The sequence below is a fragment of the Belonocnema kinseyi genome, chromosome 5 (genome assembly GCF_010883055.1).
Source record: "Belonocnema kinseyi isolate 2016_QV_RU_SX_M_011 chromosome 5, B_treatae_v1, whole genome shotgun sequence".
In the NCBI taxonomy this organism is placed as follows: Eukaryota; Metazoa; Arthropoda; class Insecta; order Hymenoptera; family Cynipidae; genus Belonocnema; species Belonocnema kinseyi.
The window spans coordinates 108,510,162-108,525,620 of record NC_046661.1 but is presented as its reverse complement, the minus strand read 5'-3'; the positions used below and the strand labels follow the sequence as shown (position 1 = coordinate 108,525,620).

At 32.0% G+C, this 15,459-nt stretch overlaps 1 protein-coding gene across 3 annotated transcripts in view; it reads right to left on the bottom strand.

Moving 5' to 3' along the window:
• The window catches only part of LOC117172653 (soluble guanylate cyclase 88E), a 56,993-nt gene that overhangs the window by 11,232 nt on the left and 30,302 nt on the right, over window positions 1–15,459 (bottom strand). For 2 of the 3 annotated variants that reach the window (XM_033360770.1, XM_033360771.1), the window contains 11 exons: window positions 14,520–14,710; window positions 14,225–14,438; window positions 12,068–12,341; window positions 10,853–10,976; window positions 10,585–10,726; window positions 10,368–10,494; window positions 5,612–5,816; window positions 5,296–5,442; window positions 4,956–5,100; window positions 4,641–4,868; window positions 3,237–3,548 (listed from right to left, as the gene is read on the bottom strand). In XM_033360770.1, the coding sequence (XP_033216661.1) occupies window positions 3,237–3,548; window positions 4,641–4,868; window positions 4,956–5,100; window positions 5,296–5,442; window positions 5,612–5,816; window positions 10,368–10,494; window positions 10,585–10,726; window positions 10,853–10,976; window positions 12,068–12,341; window positions 14,225–14,438; window positions 14,520–14,687 (2,086 nt within the window). In that variant the 5' untranslated portion in view covers window positions 14,688–14,710. The remainder of the gene's footprint in view (window positions 1–3,236; window positions 3,549–4,640; window positions 4,869–4,955; window positions 5,101–5,295; window positions 5,443–5,611; window positions 5,817–10,367; window positions 10,495–10,584; window positions 10,727–10,852; window positions 10,977–12,067; window positions 12,342–14,224; window positions 14,439–14,519; window positions 14,711–15,459) is intronic. The other variant, XM_033360773.1, reaches the window with a different exon arrangement.

Sequence of the window (15,459 nt, the reverse complement as noted above, 5' to 3'; positions counted from 1 at the left end):
ATCGACTCGGGATACTTATAAGATACTACCATAATTTTTTCAGATTTTTTGGTCCAAAAATAAATTAGGCCAAAAACCGGCCTTACCGACCCTCCCCCTTTTATAATTTTCTTGAAAATTGAACATTCAAATTTTAACAGCATGAAAAAATAATGGAAAATCAAAAATTACATTTTTTCATTAAACAATTTCCCATTATTTCAAAAATTCTCAATTATAGAAAATAGAAAATTCATTTGCGAAATTCCGTGTCACTGAGGTTAGGGATACAATTTAGGAGTTAAAAACTAGTAAGGCTGCTGCGTAGATCGTATATTTAACGTTGAAATCGTAAAAATAAAATTGGAAATGAGCAAATTCAGTTTTTTAAAAACAGCAGCAGTGGTAATAAAATGTTAAATAACAAAAGTTTTGTTAAAAGAATGCGCAGCTTTTTGAACGAGACAATTAAACTACGTGTGCTTTGATGCAAATGCACGTTATTAATTATAACAAAAGAGGATTAACAATCACCAAAATATTTTTGTCGATGCTTTGACCATTAGTTTTAAAAATTCGGTGCACAAGTGTGGGGAATATACAATGACCGAGCGCGTAGCGCGAGGTAAATACATTATAAAACGTGAAGCTTGAGGTAAATATAGTATCGAACGCGAAGCGCGATTACCAATAGCCGCACGCCCCAGGCACGCTCAAACTTGCAAGCCTTCCTTTTGTCGAAAAAAGTCATTAGGATAAATTGTGTGGCTTTTTGGGTACTATAAATAGCCCTACATAAAGCTTTAAAATATAAAAAATTGGTCAACAAAATTTTTAAAATGCTCTAACTTTTGATTTTTATCCAAAATCACTGGTTAGCGAACTAGTCCTTTCTTTCAGGACATAAAAAAATTGTGCCGAAGATCGATTTGCTCCGTTTATTTTTTCGAGAGTTATCGTGTTTCGGACGGCTAGACGGATAGATAGACAGACGTCATCGTAAAAACTTGACTTTCCGATCATTATTTTTTATATCTAAAAAATTCCGAAATAAACTCTATATTGTTAAGTACTTTGCATTTGTAGTATTATTACAAACAATTTTCTTAACAATTATTTAATTTTGTTGTTTGTTTTAGGCAACCCTTTTCCTTCATATTGAACCGAATTAAAACTCTGTATGAAATAATTATCAATTGTAAAAGACTGTTGAAAATTAATACATTAAATTATTCATAGAAAATATACTCAACAAATCACGCAATCGCATGGGTTTTCGAAGAAAAAAGGAAATATTTAGAAATTAATCTTTTAACAACATAATTTATGGCATTAATGCCTAATTCAATTATTACAAACAATTATTATAAAAAATATTTTACTCTAGTATTCAGCTATTGAAAACATTACATTGTAACCTAAAATTTTTTAGATTGTCTGCTAGATCAATGATATGGAAAACTTCTCACCATACATCAACAATTTATATTTTTACAAACAATTTTGTGATTAATTATTTAATTTTGTTTTTTATTTCTAAGCTACATGTTTCTCCTTTCCATTGAAGAAAATTAAATCGATATCAGAAATGATTATAAATTGTAAAATATTGTTGAAAGTTATTTAAATAAATTGTTTATAATAAATATACTGAACAAATGTACCAATCGCATGGTTTTTTATACAAGAAAGTTATTTTTCCATTAAATATTCTTGGAAGCAAGCCCTTATTGATGTTCAATGAAGATATTTTGCTGATAAATTAGTTAATCAATGTTATAGAAAATTTGGGTGCAGTTCCGAATAGGTGAACGTGACGATTTCCTTCACACTGTGTATACTTATGTATTTTGACGCGCTGATTACGAAAATGATAGTGAAAATTGGCGACTCACTGATTTTCATGGTGAAATTGCAAAAAAACCATAAAAATATGGTTTTTTGCGTTTATCTCAGCCAATATGCAAAATCTCGCAAAATATTTTTAATAAAAGTTGTAGATCGTATAAAAATACACATTTTTTGTATAATATATTTTTTTCTACGAGTGATAGTTTTCAAGAAAATTAGTGATATCTCGATTTTTATGAAAAAAAACAATGAGCATTCTCACAAAAATAACTTAGTTCAGACACGACCCCCTTTCCAACGTGTCATGAGAGGCGGGAAGGCACCCCTGTGACTGGTCACACAACTAATGTAAGGTTACACTGCTGCTCCTTTTCCCACGCGTCATGGGGAGCGAGAAGGCACACTTGTGACTGGTCAGAGAAATAATGTAAGGTCACACCCCTGCCCCCTTTCCAACGCGTCATGGGGGGCGGGAAGGCACTCCTGTGACTGGTTGCAGAAATAATGTAAGGTCACATCCCTGCCACTTTTTCCACGCGTCGTGGGGGCGGAAAGGCATCCCTATGACTGGTCACAGAAATAATGTAAGGACACACCCCTGCCCCTTTTCCCACGCGTAGTGGGGGGCGGGTAGGCACCCCTGTGACTCATACAGAAAAATGTATCATACAAAAAATGTGTATTTCTGTAAGATCTATAACTTTTATTGGAAGTATTTTGCGAGATTTTGCATATTGGCTGTGATAAACGCAAAAAACCACATTTTAATGGTTTTTCCGCGATTTCACCATAAAAATCGCCTAGACGCCAATTTTCACTATCATTTTCGTAATCTGCGTGTCAAAAGACGTAAGTATACGCAGGGCGAAGGAAATCGTCACGTTCACCTATTCGGAACTTTATCCAAAAAATTTTCAGACTAATGTCCATCTATAACAGTTTTCGACATAAATGAGTGACTTTTTCTATCTGAATTCTTGGATTACGTAGATATTGACGTTTTAACTATTAGTTTAGGAACAATAAATAACTGTCAATAATTAAAACAAATTGTATAAACAAATACACGCATTTCGTGGGGAAAAATGATTTACTATTAAATCTTGTATTACACAAACTGATACTAATATTCAGTCGAGATTTTAGGCTAACAATAAAATTTACGATATTTATAAGCAAATAATTTACATGAGTTTGTTTCCAACAAGATTTAATTTTAATAATTTATTATTCACCAGAACCAGAAACATCAAAAACCGTCGAGAAATAGGGCCTATAGAGGATTTTGAATAGTAAATCCCTGATTTCAAGAATTTAAAGAAAATCTGGAATTTTCTAGAAATCTTATCGAATGCACCACTGCCACTGTGCAATTTCCACCACTGAAGATTTGGAGTATTTCTCACCTCTCATATCATTGTTTTTCGTTGGGGAATTAGCAACAGAACGACGAGCAACATCTTGAAAAGTAATAGGTGAATAAATTCTCCTCTCTTCAGGTAATAATCCAGGAGATCCTAGAGGTGTTGGTGTGGATATCCTGGACCCTCTTCTCGATAGCACATCAACGCAATTTTTCTGTAATTCCGTCACACTGACAGAAGAAAGACGCTTATCAGGTGCTTTACTGTGCCACTGAGGAGGCTCCTGGATTGAAATCCCTTTCGTTAAATGGGATCTAGATACCCTTTTTTGTAACCAGTAGGTCTTCATTGTACCTATAACAAAAATTTCAAAATTTTACAAACTTCATTCAATTTACTTTTTCCCAAAGTTCTTGCTTGTTAGACTACCAGGTTCGTGTATTTATACACATTATTTATTTTATCCTGTAAAAAATCCTCTAGATCCTTTGTGATTCAAACCCTGGCCTTAAGATTGCCGTTCTCATACTGTTATTCGCTGAGCTGCGAAAATGAAATCCACCAGACCGGCAATCTGAAGACATGGGTTCGAATAGCCACGAAGCGAGATGATTTTTTTTTATCGATTAAAATAAATAATATGTATTTATACTCTAATAGTACTAATACACAAACCAGGCTGATCAAAAGTTTAAAGTTTTCGAATTATATAAAATTCTAATATTATTGAAATATCATTTATATAATTAAATATTTTAATTCTAGAAAATATTTTGATATATACACTTAGTGAAATTAAATGTGGCCATGGTCTTCTTGTAACAATATTATATGATTCTTGGATAAAAGCAACTGCAATCTCTAAGACTACTCATAAAGATTGAAATAAAGTTATTAAAATTATTAAAATAAATCCGAAATTATTTTTAGATTGTCTAATTAATGTTATCATTAAATTACCTGTAATAATGTTTGCTAATAATCGAATAGCTAATGTTAATAAATGAATTATATTTCTAACCGATTAATTTATTACTGTAAAATTTATTAAATTATATGGAAGTACTGAAAGTATTAAATGAACAAATATTTGAAAAGAATGTTTAATTCATCCAAATAATATATATCCAATTCATAAATTAATTGATAAAGATAAAGAAAAAACTATATGTATCGGTGAATTAAAAATATGAGGAAATAATCTTTTAGAATTATTTAATATAATAAAAATAAATGAAGACTTAAGTATCAATAAATTGTAAAAAATTTAAATTTGTATTTCTTACTAATAAAGTTTGATTATTAATTTAATAAAACTAAATATTCAGAAGGTCTAAATCAAAATAATCTTGGTAAAAATAAAATAAAATATAATATTTTTAATCCATTTAATGAAATCTTTTTAAAGAATTATTTACAATTTTAGAAACTTCCTCGCAAATTTACCTTTTCCCTTGACCTGTATTTCTCCACGTTCCTTAACTTTGTATGAAGGAGACAAAAGTTCTCTAGTAGACTGAGATATGTGAATTTCCATAGCTTCACTCGTCGCCTCCATTCTGGAAGCAGTATTTACTGAATCCCCGAAAAGACAATAACGAGGCATTTTCAAACCAACAATGCCAGCCACAACAGCTCCACTATGAATCCCAATCCTAATCTGAAGATGTTGACCTAGAAAAGAAGAATTTTTTGTTGAAAGAAAATAACTACTTAACCTATCATGCTAAAATTTTAATAAATAATTCAAAGTTGTTATACCATCATTCGTACCTGTTGACCGATCCTTTAAGTCAGTTATCGCCTCGACCATGTCAAGAGCCATATCACACACACGCTCAGCATGATCATTTTCTTTAACAGGTGCTCCAGATACCACCATGTAGGCGTCACCAATTGTCTCTACCTAAAATTAAATATTTGGTTCACAAGATCGATAATATGAAAAATCAAAGTGTACCAATATGATCAGCTTGGAAATTATCCTTTCTATAATTCACTTGGAATAATTATATTTTGAAATAGAATTATTTCGACGTGTTCAAATTACAAGACTTCGCGATCTCAGAATCTGCCAGATTTTCTTGATACCTAAGAATACCTTGTAAACGCGATTTCGTTCCGTCAATGTGTCGAAAAGTGAGTACATGCCATTCAACATCGATACCACTTCCATGGGTGTTATCCGGCTACAAATTTCGGTGAAGGTAACGACATCTGAGAATAGTATAGAAACGCTGTCGAACATCTGGAACGAATATCTGGTAAATATAAAAGTAGCGGAAATCGAAATAAAAAATAAAATAATATATTTAAACAAATAACAAGGATAAAAGAATAGTACCTACCTTAAAATAGGGCAAAGCGGGACAATGTGGCGTGAATCGGGACAAATTATTCATAATACAACTCCTTACCTCACAAGTATCAATAGGACTTTCTCCATTCCGCAATCGGTCTGCAACTTGTTTTGGTATCATTTGATACAAAAGTTCATCTGTTCTTCGCATTTCCTCATCCAATTTTCGCATCGATTCTTCCAATTTTTTACTCTTTAGTTGTTCTTGGTCCAAAGCCAATTTTAATTCTACTGATTGTTGCGTACCAGCCAACATTAAATCTCTGCAAAAAAGTACATATTATAATTTAAGGATCTCACAACCGGAAAAAAAAATTTTCAGGAAAAAAAACGTTTTCAAAATTTGAATAATTTAAAAAAAAATGAAAAAGTAAAAAAGAGAGTTGATAGAGCTCTATACGAGTATATCTTTAAAAAAAGTTTTAAAAAGTCTATAGTTTTTGAGAGAAATATCGTCAAAAATCATCCTCTATTAAAACCATTTAAGTGCCATGAAAAATTTGGCTTTTTTAAATTTAAATTTATATAAAATATATCAGTGGAACACCATGAACATGTTTTAGGACAAATAGGACAAATAGAAAATAGAAAAATCAATATCCAAAACAGGCCTCCTCCAGCGAACATACCACTCGTTCCAGCGAGACCACCTTTGCAGATAGCCGATAATGCTAGCATGAGAACTAGGAGATTAAAAATCCACAAAAATATCTTTCTCAGCATGTAAAAATTAACTGAAACTAGTACTGTTCTCCCCGATTTGTTCTCCGAAAAATTTAATCTCTGAACTCTGAAATGTGTAGTTTACGAGACGGCGCGGCGGTCTCCCAACTTAGTGACAATCGATGTCATGATACTTCGATAAGGCTTAGTGAGACTTGCAAGCGTATTAAACAGCTTCAGTTTAAAATTCAAACGGTGAGACGGCATTCATCAAATTTTCAGTGTATGATTAACTATATGAAATCAAATAAAAAATTCACTCCAAAAGTTAGGACAATTGCTCGAAACTCAAGGGAAAAAAATCATACATTGAACAAGTATAAATTGTTGACCAATAAGCAGTACTAGACGTAAAAAATAAAAGCTCTTTCAATAGCCAAAGGCGGGTAAAGTGAATTCAGGAAAATTGCACCGTCTGTTTACTAAACTGTCATGTACTGTTAAAAGTAAGCCTAGTCGAGAAGGAATTCAAGTCTTCTGGGAGCAATTATATGGAGATACTCATCAGCAAAATAAAGACGCTTCAGATATCTCACCTTTTTGTAAATTTTTCAAAGGCAACGGTTTGCAACACCCAGAGGAGGAGCTTTCGCCAATTACTGTTGAAAAAGTGTAGAAAGTTATCACTAGACCTAAGAACTTTTCATCGTCAGAGCAAGATAAAATCAACAACGTTTGGTAGAAGAAGTTCACTTCTACGCACCAACATCTATTTCGTATAGTATTTACTACTTCCTTAAGCGGAGAACAATTTATCCCGCAGTGCTTAGTGAAAGGACGCGCGGTACTGATTCCTAAGGCTAAAAAATTCTCAACTCCAAAGAACTACATGCCCATAGTTTGTTAAAGCACAAGTTACAATGTTTGAGCTGATAAACCTTAAAAAAAGGATATTAACATCTATCGAACAGGCATGGATTGTAATTGCGAAACCACGTAAATGCAAGAGAGGGCTGGCAGGTTACAGGAAGAACCTGTTAATAGACAGGTATGTTGTCATGGACTCGAACCGATGTCGTTGAAACCTGTCCACATCTTGGATTGATTATCGTAAGGTATTCGATAAAACGGACCATGAGCTGGTTCTTAAGCTCACTGAGTGCCTAAAGGTACATTTTCGTAACATCTAATCTGACAAAAAATAAGTGACTACCAGTTATGTCACATATAAGAGGGGGGTCTTGCTGAATAAAGGTAAAGGTTTGCTAAGCTTTCAGTGTCTTCATCGAAGAACGGTTCTGGATACAGCTTACTCACTTCTAAATAGCACAGACCCTCTTGTGCGACTCGTACATCAACATGAAGCCGTTCATGCTGCGGCGTTTCTATACAGTACCGCAGATAGGGTCACAGAGGAGCTTGTTCTCCCATTAGATTCTGGTAACACTACTTATGACTTACCATCACTAGCAGATAAACCCCTTCATTATAAAATCAACGACATTGTACGGAGATAAGATCTATCGATGGATCTGTCCAACATGTTTCTCAAATCTGCTGAATTGAGATGAGAGACGGAGGGATTTATTTGTTCCTCTCCAGACGGAATTATAGACATCTGGGGTTACCGCGTGTGTATGATGAATGTATCTGTAGGCGCTACCGACTGCCGAGCGTGCAATCAAGAGCCAAAAACACTTTGGAATATTCTCAGTGGATGCTACACGTATGCAAGCTACGGGTATATAGAGAGACACAATGCGACTCTAAAAGTGTTCTAATATCATCTTCTGCACTTCTATAGTGTTAATCTAGTGCCTGTCTTGCCATACGCTCAGTGGTAACTAAAGTCCGTTTTGGAGAATTTATCAGTGTAAGATCTACTTTAATTTCTCATTCTCCACATCGGAATGTATAAATGCCACAAAGCAATGAAGCACCAGCTTCATTTCTTAGCCAACGCAAGAAGATTCCGGCTTGCTAGTGTTAGGCTTATTTCATCGCGAAACGGATACAGAAGGCTGTTCTTCTGTGATCACTTCATCTTTTCCGTGTACACTGTTTATCATAACATTCTACAAAGAGTGTTAGCTCTAAAAAAGTATCCTGAATTGACAGCTTAACGTCAAACTGTCCGTCTGCCACGGGAGTTTATCCGCGGCTAGAGACTATACTCCAAAGAAAAGAGTTGTAAGATGTCATTTTTGCGTAAATTTCCCGCTTTTGCTTACCTTCTAGGACAGAAAGAGTAGGAGTGGATGACGTACACTTTCCGTTTGTGTCCGGATTGGTTGCTTTAAAGAACCATGGTCGTAACTTCCGGAACCTACCACTTCTCATAATATTATATTATTTGATTTTTCCAGATTTTTTTTCATCTGTTTAAACAGTTTTTATTTAAACGATTTATTTAAATAAATTTAATATACGAAAATAATAATTGCGCATTTTCTATAAAATATTATCACTTTTTAACCTATACCTATTCTATCATCTCATTTTATGTCAACCAATATTTAATTTCAGTATCATTTTCGGTCCATTGTTTTTGTCTTTTTATCGCAATTTTCTTTACAGTCATCCAAAAAATTGGATATAAAACTAATTTTGAGGAGACCCATTCATACAAGCTAGACGGTCAGTGTGCATGGGTAAAATGGGATAGAGTAGAATAGAATAGGGTAGGATCGGAAGATGGACAAATACTTTCCATCAATATTTATTTGTATCCAATTCTTCTTTATGAGAACACCATTCGTTTTTATTTATTTTCTTTTTGGTAAGAAAAATGAGATAAAAATTGTAATAGAATCGCTTTAAAATGAAAGAGGATACATACACATCAAATGCAACAGAAATTGTGATAATATATCTTTAAGCCGAAATGAGATGAAAAAGTATTAAATTGAATAATGACCGACAGCACTTTTTGAAACTAAGATTGAAATTTATGCAATATTGTATTAACCAATTTTTCTATATCCTTCTCTCTCTTTTTCTATCTTATTCCGATCGTTTATAACTCTAAAATTTTCTGTTATTTCCTACCTAATTTAACATATTTTCTCTATGCTGTTATGATTTTTTAACCAAATTATCAATAAAAATACTTTAAAGTATATTTTTTGTCGTATTCCAGTTTATTACATCTTACTTGACTTTGACCGAAATAAAGTCTAAAAGTAAATACAAAATGAAAGGGCATATAATGGTTGTTAATTTAAATTTTTTGCTTTTTGAGAAATAGAACATAAGCAGCTATAAAGGGATAAAGTTCTGACAGACAAGAATAGGATAGAAAAGGATCGGGTTATATAAAATCGAATAGAAATACATGACTTCAAAAATACAAATATGATAGAAAAGGAGAGTTGTAAAAGAGGTTGTATCTATTTCTGTTAAATATTATTTTTTATTATCTTGTTAACCCTTCCATAATATTTCTTTCCTCTTTATCCTATACCGTGCTATTATAATTTCCAAAAGTAACCATATCGCCATCTTCTTTAATTCTCCTATTCCATTCTATGTCCTTTGTTTCAATTTGTAAAAAGTCCTATACATTGCTATGGAATTCTAATAGTTTCTATTATAATTAACTTCTAATCAAACCTTTCGAACCTATATGGGTGAAATTGTGTATCTTTTTATCGTGTTTTTTTTGGGACAATCAAAAAAATAGGATAAAAAAATAAATTTAAAGGAGATCGATCCATAAAAATCTTCCATATACGATCCACAAATTTAATATCTATTTCTATCTATTTCTAACAGTTTCTATCAATTTCCATTTGTTATCTTTTTCCTATTCTAAGTTATTCGCCATTGAATTTCCGAACATATTATTATATTCTACTAAGGAAAAATGAGATTGAGAATACATAATAGAAAAATACAATTTTTAGAATAAAATTTGAATAAAACAAGATAATCCGCATACCCATACTATTAAAGGAGACCAGTAATCTTCTTATGGTTTGAACAGAAAAGATCCACTTTTCTCTACTTCAAGATAAAAATAGAATTTCATACGTAGAAAGAGAGTACATCGGAATGCAAGGAAAATCTCTTTCTTTCCTTTAGATTATTCAATGTCAATACCATTCACTTTTATATTTTAAAAATAAATGCATAAAAATAAAATAATTTACCTGCTGAAGTCGTGCATCGAAAGATCATTAATGTAAAGTCCAGTAGCTATTAAAGCATTAAGATCAGGCATAACTGGTGTTCCTAGATACATCATCATTTTCCAGTTGTCCATGTAGATCATCTGACCTTAAAACCCGATTATTTTATATAGATAACCCATTTTTTTCATCTTTATAACGTTATCCCCCTCTATTTCTATTTTTATCATTTTATTACCTTTTAATCTCAACGTTTTATCATCCTGTGAGTCATGTTCATCACTCATCATAATGTGGTTATCTTTTCTATCTGCTGGCCTCTCGGTCAGAACAGGTTCAACCGAAACCAGTTCGAATATGTTGTTTGTTCTATTCAATATCTGCAAAATAGTCCTCAAGATATTACTTAATCACTAATCAGTTATTTGTTACCTTTATTTTTTAAAAATCAATTTCATAAAAAACATTGATTTATAAGACTCAGCGCCTGGTAAAATTGATCTTACCGACTGGAACTTGAATGCTATTAGTGGTCTCACCAAGTCGAACCAGTGGGTAATTTTCTTGCCAAGTAGGTCGGGTAGAATAACCATTAATGAGTTACCGATGCTCCTCACGACCATATCCGATCTGGAATCAAACGAGGAAAATGATAGTTTTGTGAAATCGACTTAAAAAGTTGGTCGATACTTAATAGAGAATCTTTAGAAATACGATTTGTTTCTTTATAATCATTTATTTCGTCAGATATGAGGCCGTTCAAAAATTACGTCGCATTCACAGATTTGGGGGAATAGATTTTGTGAAAATTTGTGACGTAAGGAGGAGAGAGGCTAATGCTGAATCTGGTTTTTTTATTGAAAGAACTATTCTGCTGAAAATTCTCCTCTTATATTGAAATCAACTGTGTTTGAACTAAAGTTAAACATTTTTTATAGGTTGAAATATTAACTATTACATTTTTCGTTAAGAATTCATCTTTCTTTAACAAATTTATTATTTGAAATTGAAAATTCACCACTTTGCTTAAAATTAATCTGTTTTGATAGAAAATATTATTTCAACACAAAATTTTATTTTGAATAGCAAATACTTACTTTCTCTATTTTTTGTCTTAAATCAATTTTTTTAAATTAAAATTTCGAATACTTGGTTGAAAGTTGAACTTCTTTGTAAGAATTGATTTTTTCAAGGTTTTCGTGGAAAATTTAACTATTTTGTTGCAAATTTAATTATTTGCTACATTTGAAAATATTTCGTAGAACATTTATATTTTTTTGTTGAACACTAATCTTTTTCGATCGAAAATTCGTCTTTTTGGCTTGAAAATTCAAGTATTTGGTTAATAATGCAGCTTTTTTTTAATTCGTCCATTGTTTGAAAAGAATTCATTCTCGTATTTTTGTGAAAAGCCACCCTATTTCCCCTGTTTTGAGGGCTAGAATTTGGAGCGGTGAAGTCTCCTAAAATATCATATTTGTATGTTTTGTATTTTACTTCAAGCGATTATCGAATAAAATCGAAGAGAAAAGTTTGTCCTAAAAGAGAAGGGGAATTTCGCATTTGTGACGTCATTCTGCGATTTCAAGCTGTGAGTGATGATTTGTGCCAAAAAAGAAGAGGAATGGATATTTTTTTTAAATATCGTGGCAATTTTAAACGGCCTCTGCATAAATATAAATTATTAATTAAAGTAATTTTTCGAACTTTTATGTACATACCCGAAAACTACACAAAAGGGAAAAATCTCGAACAACACAGAAGCTCCTATTGGAAGGTGTTTTTCTTCACGTGTCATGGCAAGAGAGGCGAACGTGAAAGCTCGATTGTCAAAAGTCAATTGGAAAGTAACATGGACAGTATCGAAAAGAACCTCTTCTCGGACAAGTTCAATTTTTAATTCCTTGTGATAAAAATGCCTAGCGACTTCCCTTATCTGCCCCATGGTATAGTACACGAAGCCTCGACGTTTGCTTCTATAATGAAGAGTCAATCCTAAAATCAGAAATAAGTAATTAATTGAGTATATTTATTATTTATTACATTCTCATCAGAGAAGTTATTAGATTTGTGTAAAATTTGACACCCCAGTTTTTGTCAAATGTCCACGTTTTGAGACCCCCTAAATCCGAAAAACAGGTTTTTACGAATGTGTCTGCATGTCTGTCTGTCTGTATGTCTGTTTCCACAATAACTAAAGTTCAAGTTCGTCAGCCAGCCATTTTGAATGAAAAGTCAAAAGATGAGTGCATTTTGAATATTTTTGAGACCTTTTTTTCAAAATGTAAGAATTTTCTTTACGGATGTTTATAGTATTCAAAAAGTTAAACAGTTTATCCTAATGACATTTTTCATAAAATCAAAAATGACCAGATTTATAGCATTAACAAAATTCCAAAAAACACACGAAAATGAACATTCTAAACCAAATAGAGCACTATATGAAAAAAGTCAAAAGAAGAAAAATGTTGCTTTCTGAATGCCCTACAAGATTATCATAACAACTTTTTTAATTTGCTTAAAAAATCAAAAATACCAATTTTGACAGCGTACAAAATAATGAAAAATCAAAAAATTACATTTTTCGGCCAAACTATATAAAATACGGTAAAAGATGAGTAAACTAAAAGTGTGCATTTAAAAAAGATCTACAAATTTGTCATCAATCACTTTTTGATACGATACGTAGTTTTGGCATTAATCATGAAAAACATCATTATCAGTAAAAAAAATCTGCCCGCTGCGTAGGCACATTCTCATCACAACTTTTGTCTTTCAATCACTTTTTCGCCTCGTATTCGGGGTTTTGAAAAATTAAATTGTTTACTTTTATAATGCTTTTTTCACGATTAAAACCAAAAACAGAAATATCAAAAAATTATTCATGACAAATCATTTTTACATTCTCATCAGAGAAGGTATTAGATTTCTGTAAAATTTTACCCCCCCCCCCCCAGTGTTTGTCAAAAGGTCCACGTTTTAGGAACCCCTGAATAATTTTGAAACCACTTTTTTCAAAATTCAAAAATTCTCTGTACGGATATTCAAAGTATTCCAAAAGTCGGACAATTTATCCTGATGACATTTTTCATCAAACCAAACATTACCATAGTTATAGCATTTACAAAATTCCAAAAAACACGAAAATGAACTTTTTACGCGAAATAACGCACGATATGAAAAAAGTCAAGGAAATAAAAATTTTATTTTTGTGTGCCCTAGAAACTTGTCATTGCAACTTCTTGAATTTTCTTGAAAAGTCGAAAATTTAAATTTTGACGGGACAAAAAATAATGGAATATCCAAAAATTACATTTTTTATACAACAATTTTACAGTATTTCATAGTGTCTCAAATATATAAATGCATTTTCTACAACAACAAGAAAAATATATATATATATATATGTATATACCAAACTCTAGCTTTCAGTCAAGTGTCGGGGGTTGCTTTCAAATGGCCTTGGAGGGATTTCGGGGGGCTAGAAACGTAAACACAATGGGGGATTTTATCTTCTACTCTAAACCAAAATAATTATAGTTTTCAGCTGTGCGAAAAGTTTCTGTCTAGCTCCGCTGGGATTCGAACCCAGGTCTACATATTGCGGGTCTGATGCTTTTTTGTTACATTTTTCATTTGACATATGAGAAGTCTTGACTGATGATGCTAGTTCGATAAAGTTAAAATGACGACTAATGTTCATTCAGAAAAAATAAATTAGGTCAAAAAAATTAGAAATTTGAGCAAATTTTTATATCTCAAATTAATTTTTCATCAAATAGACATTTGAAAAATTACAATTTGCATAATGCACATACGACTGAGAATATTTTTTTAATAAAAAAATATAAATTTAAATTCAGAAAGTGGATATTTACCTTGTCGAGTCTCATTCTCGCAAATAAAGGAAGGCGCTCTCATCCGAGGATAGGAAAATTTGAGGTATTCATGGAGGTTGTCAAGTCCGTTCAAAAAATCTCTCACGTGACGGCCCAGAACCGAAAGAACTCGATCATATCCATATTGACTGACAAAGCCTACAAAATGCACCCCCATTTGATCAAAAAATTCTTTCTCTGTTATTCCGAGTACCTGTAATTTTTTCAAATATTTTATTTTCAAGACTTATATTAAATTATGTCAATGATTTATGATTCTGGAATATTTTTAAACCTGTATAGCTTTTTTCGCCAATCTTGGTATAAGATTTTCAGGGTACACCTGGTGAACACTAAAGCTAGGTTGATCTACCGCCGCTTGTCGACGGATTTCCTCCCATCGGTCTTCTCCATAAACTTGTCTGATGTACTCTGACAGATTCTCCAGGATTAACCCGTACATGATTAGCCACCTTTATTAATATTCTGTAAAAATATTGTTGGATTTAGAAATGAAACAAGTGAAATTTGTATTCAATTGGAGAAGGATAGAAAGGTATGAAAAGGGATATAGAAAAAAATAAAATGATGAAAATAATAGAAATGGATACAATAGGATAGAAAGTGATAGAATGCAACGAAATGATATGAAACAATTTGAAAGGATAGGGAATGATAAGAAAGGTTCTGATCGTGAATTCTAGAATTCATTTCCATTTTATTATAACCTTTTAAAAACATTCTCGTATTTAAAATCATAGTAATTCGAACCAACTCTTAATTCTTATCAGATTATTATCCCAGTAATCGATTCAAACCAAAATGTTATTTATTTGATCATTCATTTGATAGCTCTTTAGTCCACCATTTCCTTACAGAATTCTATATATTTATATACCGTTCTATCCATTCTGATTATAGCACTAAAATTCTATCCATTTACAACTTATCTTATTTCAATGAGAAATTACCAAATTAGACGAACTTTGACGGAAATGGATAGACACTGGTATATACTAATTCTTAAAAAAAAATAATGAGATGCAATTATTAAAAAATGTAATAAATTTAAGTATAAATTTATAGTAGCGCGGACTGAAAATGCTATGCTTAATCAAATGGTTTGAGCTAAAGGAAAAAAATTTCTTGGTTTGCACCCGAAAAAAGTAAAGCAAACAAACTTTTAACCGTGTCATACTTTTCGTTCAATTTTTTTACGTAGGTAATTCGAAAAA